Source organism: Ambystoma mexicanum, chromosome 2q, assembly GCF_040938575.1.
Source record: "Ambystoma mexicanum isolate Mex_15411 chromosome 2q, UKY_AmexF1_1, whole genome shotgun sequence".
Taxonomy (NCBI): Eukaryota; Metazoa; Chordata; class Amphibia; order Caudata; family Ambystomatidae; genus Ambystoma; species Ambystoma mexicanum.
The window spans coordinates 443,702,175-443,721,027 of NC_090924.1; the positions used below are offsets into that span (position 1 = coordinate 443,702,175).

Consider the following 18,853-nt stretch of genomic DNA (forward strand, 5'->3'; position numbering starts at 1 on the left):
GACTGCAGCCCTTGAAAAATGTGTTGCACTTTGCCCCCTTCCTTCCTACTCTGTCCCCAGCAGGAGTCACAATACTACTTTTTTGGTACACTTCTATCACTGGTGTGGATCCTGATTAGCACATGAAAAGAGGTGTGGGTGGCATAAGGAACTCTGACCCACTGAGTGTATTTCTGAAGCAGGCCACATGAAGTAGTGCACTATGTTTAGGCATCATGGAGGGAGTCCAGGGTTCCATCTCCTCCCCCAGAGTGTGATCAGAGGCGGATCCTGCGCCCATTGCGTTTAGCAGTTCGCGTGTGGATCCCCATCTCTGTGCAGGATGTGATGAGGACTTCCACCGATTGGAGATCTGCATAGTCTGCAATTTAGTCACCGAGGAGCAGGAAGCCCCTGAGATAACGCCCAGAAGCGCTTCTCTCCAGGACTCATTGCTTCACCAAAGACTCTGAAGAGATACAGTGACTCCGCCATAGGTGTGAGGGGTGACCATGGACCTTCTCTGGGCTACTCTGCTGTTGTTCTCTGGTCTAGCATGTAAGTTTCATTCATTTCTCTCCAAACATTTATGTATATTTTCAGAGGGGTGGAATTTTGATGGGTGGTGTAAAGTAGTGTAGCACTGTTTGGCAGACAGGGGGGCAGGGGTACACTCCTTAATGTGTGCTGCTGGATTGGGAACATTGGCAATTCAATCTGCACTACATTCAGAGATCATGTGTTGCGCCACCAGCGATTACACCTTGGGCCTAATTCACAGAAGCGTTTTAAAATGGCAACAAGGGCCCTTGTATCACGGGCGGTGAGAGCGCCAGCCTCCTGCGCGTACGCAGCAGGCACTGCACAGGCAGCAGCAGTGCAAGCGTCAAGGGCGTGCTTGCCAGATTCAGCGCAGGGAACATGGCGGCTGCCAGCGTCCCTCACGCATGTCTAACAGATACAGCGCCGTTGGCAGTGGCGAAAGGTTCACTGCATTGAAAAAGCCTGTGCGGATACACCAGTAACATAACACCGGCAGCATCAGTGCAAGCCTAGCTCACAAAAAGACCAAGCACGCGAGGGTCGGACTGGGGCACACAATTGTCTCGGGCACCAATGAAAAAGTGGCCACAGTTGCAAATGGCAATTAATTCCTTTTGTGACAGCCTGTTTGAATAGTACCCAAGGAGGAGTTTTTTGACAGAATGTGATGTACATTTTGCATATTAAAGAATATATGTATTCAGCAACATTGGTCAAAACTACTAGCCGCATGGTAACTCAACTGGCCCACATTGGCCCACATTGGTCAAAAAAGTGTCCCACTTTGACCCAAAAAACTGGCCCACACTAGCATTTTGCATTTTTGGTTTGGGAATTGCCATATTGCCCTATAGGCCAGTCAGAGCCTGAGCATGTCACAGAATCGGCAGTGCAAGCCTCTCCCCTCACACACAAAACACGGCACTGTCTTCCCTCACACACAGATTACAGCTCATCTAGCACATGTGACGGGTTCCCTCATATATACGTCCCATTCCAATCTGTAGGTGCTTATCCATTCCTGTTTTTTTTTCTTTGCATTCTTGTAGTTCCACTTTTCCCATTATAAAAATCGGACTACAAGTCCCAGAGTTCAAAGAAAAAAACAGGACTGGATAACCACCTAAATATTGGAATGGGTCATGTTGGCAAGCATGCTCATACACCGATATAAGTGCAGCATGGTCTGCAATAGTGCACATTTCTCCACACCAGAGTTGGGAGCGGTCGGGAGCGGTGCTCCTATACTTTTTTATTTTTAAGTTTCACTGTTCCTATACTTTTATTTTAAAAAGAAACCATTCTGGAACGGTTTCGTTTTAAACTAAAAGTGTAGGAAGAAGTTGAAGCTTGCACTTCAGCGCACTGCACTGAACATTCCCTTAAATAACAGGTGTGTGTTTTTGGGGGTTTGAATTGTGTGTGGGAGGCGGTGTGGTGATGGGGTTTGTGGAGAGCGGGCTGACCGGCAGGGAACATAGCTCCACTACTTCTTTTCGTACACTTCGACCACTGTTCCACACACCCCAGACCGCCAGACACTGGAAGTAGCAATACACAGACACACTCCAGCTAGAGCGCATTTTGGAGTGCCCCTTACACTGTCCGCACGGCAAGCGGCCGAGGGTCCAGCAGAGTGGGCGCATGTGCGGGATAGGGGGTCAGTGAGGGCATGAACCAAAGAACACATATTGTTGTTTTGGGGAGATTCTGCCACTCAGTGTGTACATAAAGAAGTGTGTGAGGCCTAAGCAGCCACGCCCTTCAGCCACCACACCCCACTCCAACAGCACCACTGCAGCTACCTCGCACAAAGGGGTGCACTTCACTGCACCCCAGCGAGTGCCACCAGCTGCACAGGTGTGTATAGCAAAGGCATAAGACACTTCTTTGTTCAACTGCGTAAAGAGCAATGGCAGAGTTGACCCTATTCTAGAATACAAACATATGCATGTTACACACATATCTCTGGAGGTCTGCATATATGTGCACCTGGTCACATAGGATGAACCTACTTAATTGGCATGAATACGTGTTCTCTATTCTGAAACACAGCAAGAATTTACATGCAAAGTAACTACCCATTATGAAAGTTCTAAGGGTCAGCAAAGCTCAAACAACAACTAGGCCCGATTCTATCACCTAATATCAATCTTTCACTCACGTTCTTGTTCTTCAAAAATATTCTGCACCAGTATTTTAAAAACATGTTCTGTAAATTCAGGCCTCTTAGCCCATATCATTTTCATGACACTGGGCAACTTCAGCTCTCTACTTTCAAGACGTAGGCGCCGCCCAAAGATCCTTTGTGATAAAGGTGCCTGCTTGTCAGCGTTTGCCACAGATATTCATGGGGGTGCTAAGTACAATGTTCCCAGCATTACTGGTTCAATCAATCAGCACGAACCCTTAACAGGGGCCAAGACCTTTCATAGAAAAGGGCCACTCTTACACTATTTGTAGTAGCACATCGTGTTGGCTTTTAAATGGGGTAAGATTACACTCTGCATCTGCAAAGCCAGAACTATTGGCTTTCCCAGTACCTGGTGTTGCAGATTTTCCAATATCAGGAATTCCCAATGCTTTCATTTCATAATTTCTGCTGACCTGGTATTATTGTTCGCCAGAAATCACCCAGGTGCCATTTGCTTACCCATAAAGCCCTGGGTTAGACACTGCTATTGTCGATCTGGAAATGTAAATTAGTGATGGAGATTAATTTACTATCGTGCATGGTGGATGCTTCAACTCAAAGCATTGACACCTAAGAAACATGCACACTGAATAGAAACATTATGGAGCTGACACACAGGTACTGTAAACAATACCATTGTCCAGCGTGTTCTACTTTATTTATTTATTTATGTATTCCTTTTGTATAGTGCGCATACACCCCGTGGGCATTGATACACTGTTCCAGGTACAGATTCTGATCATGATTTCGTAAAACAATACCAAGGGTAACACAGATACATATTAGCAAAGTGACATTATCATACAGTGAGGTAGTGTAACAGTGTTAGTTTTCTGGGAGGTAAGTGTAGAGGACAGTGGGAGTTATGGGTTAGGAGAAGAGCTGGGTTTTGAGCACTTTGCAGAAGACCCAGTAGGATTTTACTGCCCTCAGGGAGGAGGGTGGTAGTGGGGTCAATTCCAGAGTTTAGCAGCTAGGTCGGGGAAGCTTGAGCCACTGGCTTTGCATCTCTTTACTTTTGACACGATTAGTTGATCAGTGTAGGGGGTCCTGGTGGGTCTTGAGTAGGGAGTTTTGGTAATTATTGGGGAGAGGTATTAGGGGGCGTCTTGGAAAGGCATTTATGGGCAATAGATGGAGTTTTGAAGGTGATGAGCTCATGGATGGGGAGCCAATGTGCTTCTCTTCTTGCTCTGGAGATATGTTCTCTTTTAGGAAATGGCAAAATTGCACACGTGAAGGCGCTGCTTTAATTAAGATGCAATGGGCAAATGAAAAGTACTTTACGTCATGGAGCAGCTGGTGTTACGGACTAGGGGGCCTTGTTATCTTATACTTGTCACAGTAGGGCAGTCATTAATATCGAGTCAAGGGGAGCAATGTTATAGGAGGGCAGTAAATTGAGCAATGTCATAGGAGGTCAGTAACTAATATAGAATACCGGGAGCAATGTCACAGTAGGACAGTAATTAATATAGAGTCCAGTGTGCATTGTCACACAAGGGAAGTCATTGATATAAAGTCCAGGGAGCAATAGTATAGGAGGGCAGTAACTAATATACAATTTAAAAGAGCAATTCTGATGTCACAGTAGGCAAGTTATTAATATAGAGTCCTGTGAGCAATGTTACATGAGGGCAGTAAATAACATAGAATACAGGGAGCACTGTCACAGTAGGGCAGTCATTAATATATAGTCCAGCGAGCAATGACACACGAGGGCAATAACGAATATAGAATCCAAGGAGCAATGTCACTGTAGGGCTGTCATTAATATAGAGTGTAGGGAGCAATGTCACAGTGGGGCAGTCATTAATATAGAGTGAAGGGAGCCATGTCACAGTAGGACATTGATTAATATAGAGTCCAGGGAACAATGTCAAAGTAGTGCAGTCATTAATACAAAGTCAAGGGAGCAATGTCACAGCAGGCAGTAAAACATATAGAATCCAGGGAGGAATGTTACAGTAGGGAAGTCACTAATATAGAGTCAAGGAAGTAATGTCACAGGAGGGCAGTAACTAATATAGAATGCAGGTAGCAATGTCACACTAGGGCAGTAATTAATATAGAGTCAAGGGAACAATGTCTCAGGAGGGCAGTAACTAATGTAAAATCTAGGGAGTAATATCACAGTAGGGAAGTCGTTAATATAGAGTCCATGGCCATAGTAATAGGAAGGCAGTAACTAATGTAGAATCCAGTGAGCAATGTCACTTCGGGGCAGTAACTAATATGTAATACAGGGAGCAATGTCATAGTAGGGCAGTCATTAATATATAGTCCAGGGAACAATGGCATGTAGCACAGTCATTAATACAGAGTAAAGGGAGCAATGCCACAGTAGTGCAGTCATTAATATAGAGTCCAGGGAACAATGACACCGGAGGACAGTAACGAATATAGAATCCGGGGAGCAAGGTCACAGTAGACCAGTCATTAATATAGAGTCCAGGGAGCCATGTCACAGGAGGGCATAAACTGATATTGAGTCCAGGGAGTAATATCACCATTGGACATTCATTAATATAGAGTCCAGGGATCAATGTCATAGGAGAGCAGTCATCAATGTAGAATCCGGGGAGCAATGTCAAAGGAGGGCAGTCATCAATGTAGAGTCCGGTGAGAAGTGTCACAGGAGGGCAGTGACTAATATACAATCCCAGAAGCAATGTCACAGTAGGCCCATCATTAATATAGAGTCCATGGAGCATTGACAGTGTAGGGCATTCATTAATATAGAGTACAGGAAGCAATGGCAAAGCAGGGCAGTCATTAATATAGATTCAAGGGAGCAATGTCACAATAGGGCAGTCATTAATATAGAATCAAGGGAAGCAATGTCACAGTAGGGCAGTCATTAATATAGAATCACGGGAACAATATCACAGTAGGGAGGTCATTAATATAGAGTCACAGGAGCAATGCCACAGTAGGGAGGTAATTAATATAAAGTCAAGAGAGCAATATATTAGGAGGGGAGTAACTAACGTAAACTCCGGGGAGCAATATCACAGTAGGACAGTCATTGATATAGATTCCAGCGAGCAATGTCAAAGTAGGGCAGTTATTAATATAAAGCCGCAGGAGCAATGTCACAGTAGGACATTCCTTAATATAAAGTCCAGAAAACAATGACAGAGTAGGACAGACCTTAATAAAGAGTCGAGGAAGCAATGTCATAGTAGAGCAGTCATTAATATACAGTCCAGGGAGCTACGCCACAGTAGAGCATTAACTAATATAGCATCCAAGGAGAAATGCCCAATGTCACTATAGGACATGCATAAATATAAAGTCCAAGGAGCACGGTCAATGTTGGACATTGCTTAATATAAGTCAAATGAGCAATGTCACAGTAGGGCAGACATTAATATAGAGTCAAGGGAGCAATGCGACGGTAGGGCTGTCATTAATAGAGAGTCCAGCGAACAATGTCAACATAGTGCAGTCATTAATACAAAGCAAGGGAGCAATGTCACAGTAAAACATATAAAATCCAGGGAGCAATGTCACAGTAGGGAAGTCATCAATATAGAGTCAAGGAAGTATTGTCACAGGAGGGCAGTAATGAATATAGAATCCAGGTAGCAATGTCACAATAGGGTAGTCATTAATATAGAGTCCAGGGAACAATGTCTCAAGAGGGCAGTAACTAATGTAGAATCCAGGGAGCAATATCACAGTAGGGAAGTCGTTAATATAGAGTCCATGGCCCATTGTAATAGGAGGGCAGTAACTAATGTAGAATCCAGGGAGCAATGTCATAGGAGGTCAGTAACTAATATAGAATACAGGGAGCAATGTCATAGTAGGGCAGTCATTAATATAGAGTCCAGGTAACACTGGCTAGTAGCACAGGCATTAATATAGAGTAAAGGGAGCAATGCCACAGTAGGGCAGTCATTAATTTAGAGTCCAATGAACAATTTCACCGGAGGACAGTAACAAATATAGAATCTGGGGAGCACGGTCACAGTAGGCCAGTCATTAATATAGAGTCCAGGGAGCCATGTCACAGGAGGGCAGTCACTAATGTAGAATCCAGGGAGCAATGTCACAGGAGGGCAGTCATTAATATAGAATCCTGTGAGAAGTGTCACAAGAGAGCAGTAAATAATATAGAATCCAGGAAGCAATGTTACAGTGGGACAGTCACCAATATAGATTCCAGCGAGCAATGTCACTGTGGGGCAGTTATTAATATAAAGTTGCAGGAGCAATGTCACAGTAGTACATTCATTAATATAAAGTCCAGAAAACAATGAAAAAGTAGGACAGACATTCATAAGGAGTCGAGAAAGCAATGTAACAGTAAGGCAGTCCTCAAATGTAGAGTCCAGCATGCCACGCCACAGTAGAGCAGTAACTAATATGGCATCCAAGGAGCAATGTCACATTAGGACATGCATTAATATAAAGTCCAGGGAGCAATGTCAATGTTGGGCATTGCTTAATATAAGTCAAATGAGCAATGTCACAGTAGGGCAGTCATGAATACAGAGTACAGGTAGCAACGTCACAGTAGGTCAGTCATTAATATAGAGTCCAGAGAGCAACGTCATAGGAGGACAATGGCTAATATAGAATGACAGGTTGGAAGAAACTATTATAGAATCCAGGGAGCAATGTCACAGTAGACATGCATTAGTTTAGAGTCCATGGATCAATGCCAGTGTCAGTGTAGGACATTCCTTAATATATGTCGAATGAGCAATGTCGCAGTAGGCCAGTCATTCATACAGTGTCCAGGGAGCAATGTCAAAGTAGTCGGAGCAATGTCACAGTAGGGCAGTCAGGAATATACAGTCCAGGGAGCAATGGAGCAATTGCAAAGTAGGATATTCATTAATATAGAGTCGAGGGAGCAATGTCACAGTAGGGCATTCATTAATATAAAGTCCAGGGAGCAATGTCACTGTAGGGAAGTGATTAATATAAAGCCCAGGGAACAATATAATATAGAGGCAGTAAAGAATGGAGAATCCAGGGAACAATGTCAAAGGAGGGCAATGACAAATATAGAATCCAAGGAGCAATGTCACAGGAGGTCAGTAACTGATATAGAATCCAGGGAGCAATATCACAGTAGGGCAGTCATCAATGTAGATTCCGGCGAGCGAAGTCAAAGTAGGGCAGTCATTAATATAAAGTCAAGGGAGCGATGTCACAGTAGGACATTCATTAATATAAAGTCCAGACAACAATGACAAAATAGGACAGACATTAATAAATAGTCGAGGGAGCAATGTCACAGTAGGGTAGTCATTAATTTAGAGTCCAGGGAGCCACGCCGCAGTAGAGCAGCAACTAATGTAACATCCAAGGAGCAATTTCACAGTAGCACATGCATTAATATAAAGTCCAGGGAGCAATGTTAATGTTGGACATTGCTTAATAGAAATAAAATGAGCAATGTCACAGTAGAGCAGTCATGGATGCAGAGTCCAGGAAGCAATGCCACAGTAGGTAAATTATTAAAATAGAGTCCATGGAGCAATGTCAGTGTAGGACATTCCTTAATATACGTTGAGTGAGCAATGTCACAGTAGGCCATTCATTAATTTAGAGTCCCGGGGGAGCAATGTCACAGCAGGGCAGTTATTAATATGGAGTCCAGAGAGCAATGGCACATTATGACAGTTATTAATATAGATTCCAGGGAGCAATGTCCTAGGAGGGCAATAACGAATATAGAATGACTAGAGGGCAGTAACTAATATAGTATGCAGAGAGCAATGTCACAGGAGGGCAGTAACTAATATAGATCCAGGGAGCAATGTCACCATAGGACAGCCATTAATATAGAGTCCATGGGGCAATGCCACATTAGGGTACTCAATATAGAGTCAAGGGAGCAATGTCACAGGAGGGCAGTATCTAATATAGAACCCAGGGAGCAATGTCACAGTAGGGCAGTCATTTATATAAAGACCAGTGAGCAATGCCACAGGAGTGCAGTAACTATTATCAAATCCAGGGAGCACTGTGAAAGTAGGCCAGTCATTAATATAGAGTCAAGGGAGCAATGTCATAGGAGGGCAGTAACTAATGTAGAATCCAGGTAGCAATGTCACAGTAGGGAAGTCATTAATATAGAATCCAGAGAGAAATGTCACAGGAGGACAGTAACTCATATTGAATCCAGTGAGCAACGTCACCATAGGACATTCATTTAATTTAGAGTCCACGGAGCAATGTCACAGTAGAGAAGTCATTAATATAGAGTCCAGGGAGCCATGTCATAGAAGGGCAGTAACTTATATTGAATCTAGGGAGCAACGTCACCACAGGACATTCATTAATATAGAGTTCAGGGACCAATACCGTAGGAGGGCAGTAACTAACAGACTCCAGGGAGCAATGTCATAGGAGGGTCGTAACTAAAATAGAATCCAGGGAGCAATATCACAGGAGGGCAGTAACTTATATAGAATCCAGGGAGTGATAGCACAGTAGGGCATTCATTAGTGTAGAGCCATGTGAGCAATGTCACAGGAGGGCAGTAACTAATATAGAATCCAGGGAGCAATGTCACAATAGGGCAGTCATTGCTATAGAGTCCACGGAGCAATGTCAAAGTAGGGCAGTCATTAATATAGAGTCCAGGGAGCAATGTCACAGTAGGGCAGTTTTTAATATGGAGTTCAGGGTGCAAAGTTACAGTAGAGCAGACATTCATATAGAGTGCAGGGAGCAGTGCCACAGTATGGCAGTCATTAATATAGATTCCAGGGAGCAAGGCCACAGTAGGGCAGTCATTAATAAAGAGTCCATGGAGCAAGGCCACAGTAGGGCAGTCATTAATAAAGAGTCCATGGAGCAATGTCACAGTAGGGCAGTTAAAAAATAGAGGGTCAATGAGCAATGTAACAGAAGGGCATTCAATAATAAAGAGTCCAGGGAGCAATGTCACAGTAGGGCAGTCATTAATATAGATTCCAGGGAGCAAGGCCACAGTAGGGCAGTCATTAATAAAGAGTCCATGGAGCAATGTCACAGTAGGGCAGTCAGTAATTTAGAATCCAGGGAGCAATGCCACAGTAGGGCAGTAACTAATATGGAATCCAGGGAGCGATGTCACAATAGGGCAGCCATTAATATAGAGTCCAGGGAGCAATGTCACAAGAGGGCTGTAACTAATATAGAATCTTGGGAGCAATGTCAAAGTAGGGCAGCCATTAATATAGAGTCCAGGGAGCAATGTTACAGTAGAGCAAACATTAATATAGAGTGCAGGGAGCAGTGCCACAGTATGGCAGTCATTAATATAGAGTCGAGGGAGCAATGTCAAAGTAGGACAATCATTAATATAGAGTTCAATGAACAATGTCATAATAGGACATTCATTAATATAAGTCGAGGGAACAATGTCACAGTAGGGCAGTTAAATAATAGAGGGTCCAATGAGCAATGTAACAGAAGGACATTCAATACTATAGAGTTCGGGGAGCAATGTCACAGTAGAGTAGTCATTTATTAAGAGTAAAGGAAGCAATCTAATAATAGGGCAGTCATTAATAAATATAGAGTTGAGGGACAAATGTCACGGTCGGACAGTAGGACTTGCTCACCTCCCTGATTTCGGATGTTTCCAGCCTGGAGGCGGCGATCCTTCCCCACTGGTGTACCTAATGTAAGCCCTCTGGGCTTTTTGGGGTCATTTCATCTGCGCACCAAGTGCGTGCACAGACTTTTGTTTTTTAACCCTTCTGGGGAAAGAAATGAATAACGTTGATCTGCCATCACAAGCTTTACATCTTTTGTGCCGCATGGCTGCCAATGTGTTTATTTGATGCACATGCCCACCCTTACTGAATGCCTCTTCCAACATGACCGATTTTGCTTAGGGTCAGCTGAGCTGGCTTCCCATTTCCTCGCCTGTTCGCCTTGATTGGTCGCCTTAAGGTTCATCTGGATCAATCGGGCGAGCCGGCAGGCGAATGCCGTCCCACCTCCAAGGCCCGAGCTGTAAGGCCCCTGTCTGTTCCCTGTCCATTATCTGCCGGGGCTGTGGTCCTACTCTACACCCACGAGTGCCTGGGGCTGAGGTTTGCCCTACACTGTCTGATTTCATAGATAAATGGAGCATCTCTTCTCTCCAAGGACAGTCCCTCAACCACCTTAGGCTACCTTCCTTTATGCCTACGTCTGTCCCACCCCTGAGGCCTCCCCTTCATGTGTCTCCTACTATCTCAGATGCGCCCAGCCACTGCCCAAATTCGCGCCCAGCTGCCATGTGTGTTCTTACCATCCTGGCCAAATTAGAACTTTGTTGCGCCCAGCTGCCATGTGTGTTCTTACCATCCTGGCCAAATTTGAACTTTGTTGTGCCCAGCTGCCATGTGTGTTCTTACCATCGTGGCCAAATTCGAAGTTAGATGCGCCATCTGTAGTCTCCTCTTCCTCCTTGTTTCCCCCCCACCCTAGCACTTCCCTCCTCCTTATATTCTAGTTATATTTGTTTACTGTCCCCCTCTGTTTTCTTATTTTCCTTCAGTGTTTTTCCTGCTCTACCTGCCCATGCCTAATTCTAGTATTGTTGTGCCCAGTGTTTCATGTCTCCACCTGTCCTCCCCTCTTTTCGATGGATTTGTTGTCTAACCCTCCAATGCCTGCATGTCTCTCCCCCTCAATCCCCCCTCCCACTCCTCTTTCCCTCCCTCTTGCCACCCCTCCCTTTCTTCTTTCTTCCTTGCTGCTCCTGGACACTTGAAACTTGTCGGCCTTACCTCCTCTCACCAAACCCATCTATTGTTTAGACTACCTCTACCTCTCTCTTTCCCTCCCTACTTCTCCTCTGCTCCCTCTTCCCCCCTCCTTAGTCAATGCGCTTACACTTTCAGAAATGTTGTCAGGCGGCGTGCAATAGTCTACTGTCTGTTCCTCTCCTCCCCCCACCTTTTCTCCCCTCATTTATGTTCTATGCTCTTGCACCATCTGAAATGTCATCAGACCTAGTACGGTAGATTTATTTGCCCATTCTTAATGTCTCAAGGCTGTGTAAGAATGTCATTGTATTTTTCCCTTTCTCCCTTCCCCGCCTTGTAGCGCTTTGAAACACATGGGGCCTCAATCCGAGGTTGGCGGTAACGGCACTGTTAACCCCTTACTGCCGCATTACGAGGTCCTTTAGCGGGAGCCGCTAAAGGACCAGGGAGCTAACAACAGGCCTGTTATTAACGTGCCCATTGTTAGCTCCCTCCCCATTCCTATTGAGCCATATGGGGGCTCGAATGGGAATGGGTTCCCTGAATGGGGAAATAGCGGGTCCTCCAAGGTTGGAATGACCCGGTAATTCCCCATTCAGGGATCTCGGACCCAGTATGCAGTAAGGGGGTAGCCATGGCGCTAATAGCACCATGGCTACCTCCAACCTTGTAATGACCCCATTGTGTATAGATGCTACATGAATAAACTATCATATTAATATAGAGTCCAGGAAGCAATGCCACAGTAGGACATTAATTAATATAGAATTGAGGGAGCCATGTCACAGTAGGGCTGCCATTAATAGAGGGTCCAGGAAGCAATGTCACAGACAGACATTCATTTATATAGAGTCCAGGCAGCAATTTCAAAGTTGAGCAGTCATTAATATCGAGTCCAGGAAGCAATGTAACAGAAGGGCAGTAATTAATATAGATTCCAGGACATTATTTAACAGACGGGCAATCATTAATATGGAGTTGAGAGACAAATGTCACGGTAGGGATGTCATTAATGTAGAGTCCAGGGAGCAATGTCACAGTAGGACAGTCATTAATATAGAGTCTAGGAAGCAATGTACCAGTAGAGCAGTCATTAATATATTCCAGGGAGCAAGTAACAGAAAGGCATTCATTAATATAGGCTCCAGGGTGCAATGTCACAAGTTGGCATTCATTAAAATAGAGTCCATGAAGTAATGTCACAGTAGGGCAGTCTTTAATATAGAGTCCATGGAGCAATATCACAGTGGGGCAGTCAATAATATAGGGCCTAGGGAGCAATGCCACAGTATGGCAGTCATTAATATATAGTCCAGGTAGCAATGTCACAGGAGGGCTGTATCTAATATAGAATCCAGGGAGCAATGTAAAAGTAGAGCAGTCATTAATAGTGTCCAGAGAGCAATGTAACTTAAGGGCAGCCATTAATATATGGTCCAGGTAGCAATACCACCGAAGACAGTCATTAATATAAGTGGAGGGAGCAATGCCACAGTAAGGCTGCCATTAATAGAGGGTTCAGGGAGCAATGTCACAGAAGGACATTCAGTTATATAGAGCCCGGGGAACAATGTACGAGAAGGGCAGTCATCAATATAGAGTCCAGGCAGCAATGTCAAAGTAGGGCAGTCATTTTTATGGAGTCCAGGGAGCAATGTAACAGAAGGCCAGTTATAAATATAGAGTTGAGGGAGAAATGTATCAGTAGGGCAACAATGAATACGGACACCCGACTCTATAATTATAATTAAAATGATGCACTGTAATTGGAATGAAGCAGAAAAAAGGACTATTCTGGAGTATTTGTCCTTTGCATTGGCTGAGAGACTACCTTTGTATGAGTAATTGGGAGTTTTCCAAAGCATCTAGGTCTATCCCCACATTGCACTTTGTCAGCTCCCACTTGCTGTCAATAAAACCGGTAGGTGTGCAAGGTCTGATACTGGGGCCTAGGTGTCCTACTCTCCCTTGAGAATAATATGTGATGGGGTGGCCCGCCACAAATAACCACGCTGACTCTGATATATAGTTCAAGGGTGTTTATTAAAATTCCTTGCAGATGGGAGAGTAGTATCTCTTGTGTCAATGGTATGTGGGTCTAGCGAGGCTTGGGATATTTGGCCCTAGACCCGGCACTCTCTCTTTGGTCTACCACAACCTTGTCCCCGCCTCCCTAACCCGCACATCCCTATCGTGTATGTTAGTAGCACTAGGAACGGTAACCCGCATCTGTTTTTTGCTTTCTGGGCTACTGGTGTTTTCCCTAAATCGTTGCCTAGCTGACTCCCTATGGATCTTCTAACTTTCTCTCTCCTATCCCTGCTTAGTAGTCTCAGGGAATAAGGAGCAGTGCCTTCTTTCACACCGCGTCACGCTCTTTCACACTTTCTCTTACCTGACCCTTCCCTTTTCCCGGCCTCTTTAAGTTGTTCTCCTCCCACCATGTCACTTTCCCTCCAGCCTCTCACTCTACCTTTGCATGTCCACCCTTTGATCTTACTTCCTTTCCTACTTCTGTTCTTACTACTGCTTGTACGTCCAGCTATCCCTCCATCTCCATAATCGTCTCTTCCCTCCTTCCTCCCATTCTCCTTCCCCACTTCTTGCTATTCTTCTAGTTATAAATAATCTCTGATTCACTTTACGCCCATAGCTACTCCCATTCTCCCATTCACTGTTGTGCTTAGTTCTCTACCTCTACTACTATTGGCGCTCTGCTACTAACACTATCCCATTAACTACTTTTACTTCTGAACTGCACTCTACTACTCACACTCTCCCCTCTCTTACACAAACACTCCACAGACCCCCTCGCCTCTTCACTCCTTCCGCTCTCGCCTCGCTCTCGCCTCCTCTGGTCTCTCGGACATCCTTCACTGCCACCTGTCCACACACAACTAACTTACACATTCACACACATCTCCTAATATCCCCCACCCCATCCCAGGATTGGATACTTACCCTGTCCAATCACTTATTCGTAATCCGCGTCCTGCGGCGTTAGGTGGCCAGTGTTGTGCTGCTCGAATTCCTCACAGCTGCTGTGCTGCTTCTCCTGCCTGGCCGCCACCGTCACTGTGGGTGAGGGGGGGTGGGGAGAGGGCTTGCCTACACTCAGGCACCCTCTCCCCCTTGACAGGGCTCTCTCCCACGCCTGACAGGGCCACAACACTGGCACTGCCACACATGCCAGTCACAGTAAGTGCTAAACATAAGATCCAGTTGTCAACATAAACATTGATTTGTAAGCACGGGGTGGAATACATTTGCTTTTGTTGTGCATTCTAAGGCTTGCCATGAATGATTTATTCATCATTCCCTGCATGCCCCTTTGCCTTCTTGCAGACTACATGAAATTGTAGCCGTATAAGCAATGTTTAGAAAGGGTGATTGGAACTAATCACTTTAATAGCATGTTACCTTTTCATCGAATTCGATGCATGCTTTGTTTGTAAGTATAGTAGAAGGTTGGTTTTAGAGCAAGCAGCTCTGGCAGTGGCAGATCTCCGTGAGAGCCATGGTGTCAGGCTGGTAATGGTCAGCTTTCAATGCACCTCCATCGTGGGGCTCTCTTGCGGGAAGCTGTGGCTGACAGCTGTTTGTGAGGCGCCTTCTCCCAGTGGACCTATGGGATGTACAAAGTCCCCAGCCTTATTCCGGGACATTTAGTCGGGTGGCCAGGGGGTTTGGGGACCTCCCGAGCTAGTGGAAGATGGCCTCAGGACAGCACAGGGAGGATCCCCTGGTCACCCACACTTATCCCCCATCACTGAACAGGCGACAGATGCCAGATACAAATACTACTGACACTTTAAGGGCCTTGCGACCTCCCAAGGGCAGTGCAAACCCTCGCCAAGACAGGCTTAGCGAGCTATGGGGTGCTGCCTCCCCAGAATGTATAGTCACAGCCCTGCAGCACTTGCAATGCTCACCACATTCCCTGCTGCAGACGGGCCAGCATGCATGCACAGACTCAAACCAAAAAGATATCCAAGATGGCAAGCACACTGGCAGGCCAGCTTTTTTAAGCTGTGGGTCAGCTGTTTTGTGGATCTCACTCTAAGACATAGGCTACACCCTATGAGGAAAAGCAATTACAGAACAATCACCTGCCAGCAATAGTCATGATACACATGCGCATGCCCTTACACCAGTGGTCTTCCAACATCTGTGGCCTGGGCCTCGCCTGAGCAAAATGTGGGCAGGCCTGGCCTCCTCAAAAATGACAGATGGACAGTAAGTCCAAATGGCTATGAACTATTGCGTGCCGTTGCCGCACCCTGCTCCCATTACATTCTCTGGGCTCCCCATCCTGCTCCCATCACAGCCCCAGGACTACCTCATCCCACTCCTAGCCAGACCCTGGGCTCTTCCCACCCAACCCCACCACAGACCCTAGGCTCTCCCCACCCTGCTCCCACCACAGTCCCTGGGCTCCCCCACCCTGCGGCCCAGCACAATCGCAGGGCCAGTGGCAGCTGGTGAAGTCCAAATGGCTATGAACTATTGCGTGCCGTTGCCACACCCTGCTCCCATTATAGTCCCTGGGCTCCCCCACCTGCTCCCATCACAGCCCCAGGACTACCTCATCCCACTCCTAGCCCAGACCCTGGGCTCTTCCCACCCAACCCCACCACAGACCCTAGGCTCTCCCCGCCCTGCTCCCCCCCAAATTCCCTGGGCTCTCCCCACACTGCTCCCACCACTATCCTATGGCTCCCCCCATCCTGCTCCCACCACAGTCCATGGGGTCCCCCACCCTTCGGCCCAGCACAATCCCAGGGCCAGTGGCAGCTGGTGAATTCCAAATGGCTATGAACTATTGCGTGCCGTTGCCGCACCCTGCTCCCACCACAGTCCATGGGCTCCCCCACCCTGCGGCCCAGCACAATCCCAGGGCCAGTGGCAGCTGGTGAATTTTCTGAGTGGAGGAACATAAATATTTTCCCCAGATGTGCCATAGCGACCGAGCATAGCGAGGGAGCCCAAACCAATCAAAGCAGGCTCAGAGGGAGTGGGGGTTCTCCCCCCAGGCAAACTTTTTTTTAAATAATGGGTTAAAATGCTGCATTTTAGAGCAAACTTTTTAAAATGAATTGTGTAAAAAGCCAAACAGTTTGCAATTGGCCCTGAGTGCCCTGGGGGGAGGCATAATAGTTTTTACTGGACATCACTGACAGATGCTGTATTTCTCTATGATCCATTTATGTTCTAAAATTTGAGAATGCTAGTATCACGAAGTATGCTAAGAAACAATTCCCAAGATTACTAGAACTTAAAGAGACTAAATGGAATGTTTCAGAATGTCACAAGTGTGCAGGGTATTATGACCCTTTTACCCAAAGAGAACCGTAGTAAAAGCTGCTGAATCCAAGAACTGCAGCCTGCGTGCACGCCAGCCGTAATACTGCGGGAATCTGTCTTGAGTCTCGGCTGCATCTTATTGAGAATCGGTTTGCAATTATGTCTCTGTTTGCACTTTGCAGTTTGTGTAGTGCTTACACACTGGGTATACAAGCGCTTCCATCTTCTGTGAGTGGCAAAGATTGTGGCGGAACGCCAGTTTTCTTTGGTGCAGTTTCCATCACGTGACTTACCGGAATCGTAGATTTCAGCTTCTTTTTCCAGATGCTAGTTTGCACGAGACATGACATAGACATGAGGATTATTTTGGGGGCCCACATGTTGGGCTATACTTCATTTTCCTCACCAAAGCCGATAGTATTGTGTCATGTTGTGGTACTCTGTGCCATCCTTCGTGACACTATTTTGGAAAATCAAGATGTGGGTGCCCCTACAATCGGGATAAATTGCAGTATGGTTCGAGAGGAGCAGTCTTGCAAGTAGTTGCTAATATAATTCAGGGCCAAGCCATCAAGGCCAGTAAAGATGAGGATGTTGTAGTTGATTGCCGAACGTGGCCAAGAGGTCAACAAGCCCGACGCGGGCCTTCTTGTCAAAAGCTTCCAGGATCTTTTCTCTCATGGAGAGGCGGTTGGCTTCATGCTTGAGTGGATGCAAAACTGCTTGTCCTGGTGAAGGTTGTTAATCTTGCAGTAAGCCTAAAACTATTCAAAAAGTGAGGTTGGATGGCTTGTTGTGGAGGTGTCATTCTTTTTGGGTTGTGACAGAGCTTCATGACCTCTCAGGGCTGCGGGTGGTGATGGCGGGCCCAGCTCCTCCCACATACGCACAGGTGATTTGTCATGTAGCACATTAAACACATACAGCTACCCAAGCATCAACCATGTCCTACTGATTGTCCAGTGCTTCGAAATTAGGGCCATTCCGTAATTGCTCATACCATGCCTTTCATTTATACCGTCATTCCTTTATGTAGCACTTCATATGGGATTCCATTCCTCCAGCTTTTAACCTCTTTAAAAATATGTGTCATTGTTAACAGTAGTCTGAGGCACTCTCCCCAAAAACTCTTATACATTGTTGGAGCATAATAACTTGCCAATTTTAAGGAAAATTGCCATGGGACAATCTCTGTACGCAGACATTTCCCTAGAACGTAGGGGCCTGCCTGCCTTCTCATCACTCTTTCAAGTCTTCCCTCATAGATTATTCTAGTACCTCCTGAATGATTTAGAGGGTGCATTTCTGGAACCCAAATGGCAAGCATTTGGGCTTAACTTTGCCTTTTCAGCCATCCTCCCAGACGGTGAGTTGCAGACTTTTTCAGTTGGAACATGACCTATTTGGGCCATCTCAGTTTGGTTTTGGACCCGCTCGTTGTTCAGAACAGGTGACAACAGTCATGCTGGACCAACTGCGTGCAGCGGTTTATGGTGGCAGTGCTGGGGGGAAGGGTCTGGCCCTGTTGGGCCTTTTGGTACACTCGGTGACTCGTCACCTTCGACTATCAAATAATCCAAACGACATTTTAATTTCTGGGTGTTTAGGGCCATTGCCATAAAATTGTTGCAATTTTTCATTTCCAATCGCACGCAGCGGGTTGAGCTCAATTCTTTCTCTCCCCCGAGCCACACTCGAGTAAACGTGCATAGGGAGGAACCGTTCCGTTTTTCTGATAATTGCCAGTGATTCCTGCCAGGCTTTCACATACTTCCTTAGCTCAGACCTGCGCATGTGCACAGGGTAAGCAGTGTCCACAAACTCAAATACAAATTAAATGCTCTCCGCCATGCAGGCATGTTGGAGAAAGTTTAATTGTAATTGGGAGCGCTGCTTGCCAGGCGGGTATGGCAAGAAGCGCTCAAAATCAAAAGTAAATGCTACCTAGCATGCCAGACAGCATTACCCACTTTCCAATGCAGAATGTGAAGGGTCAAAGACGGCATACACGATTGTGCGCCACCTTTTGCCCTTTACATTTGCACCCCGCAGTGTAAATGACCAACATTTGGCAGTGGCGACCCATTTAAATTCAAGTGTAAACTTAACGGGTTCCAGCTGT

General features: G+C 45.9%; 1 protein-coding gene across 1 annotated transcript in view; it reads left to right on the forward strand.

Annotated features, from left to right (window-relative positions):
- Positions 1–446: 446 nt before the first annotated feature.
- LOC138569491 (scavenger receptor cysteine-rich type 1 protein M130-like) overlaps positions 447–18,853 on the forward strand; it is a 512,555-nt gene continuing 494,148 nt past the window's right edge. Inside the window, exon 1 of the mRNA XM_069647512.1 lies at positions 447–537. Coding sequence (XP_069503613.1) covers positions 492–537 — 46 coding nt within the window. The 5' untranslated portion in view covers positions 447–491. The remainder of the gene's footprint in view (positions 538–18,853) is intronic.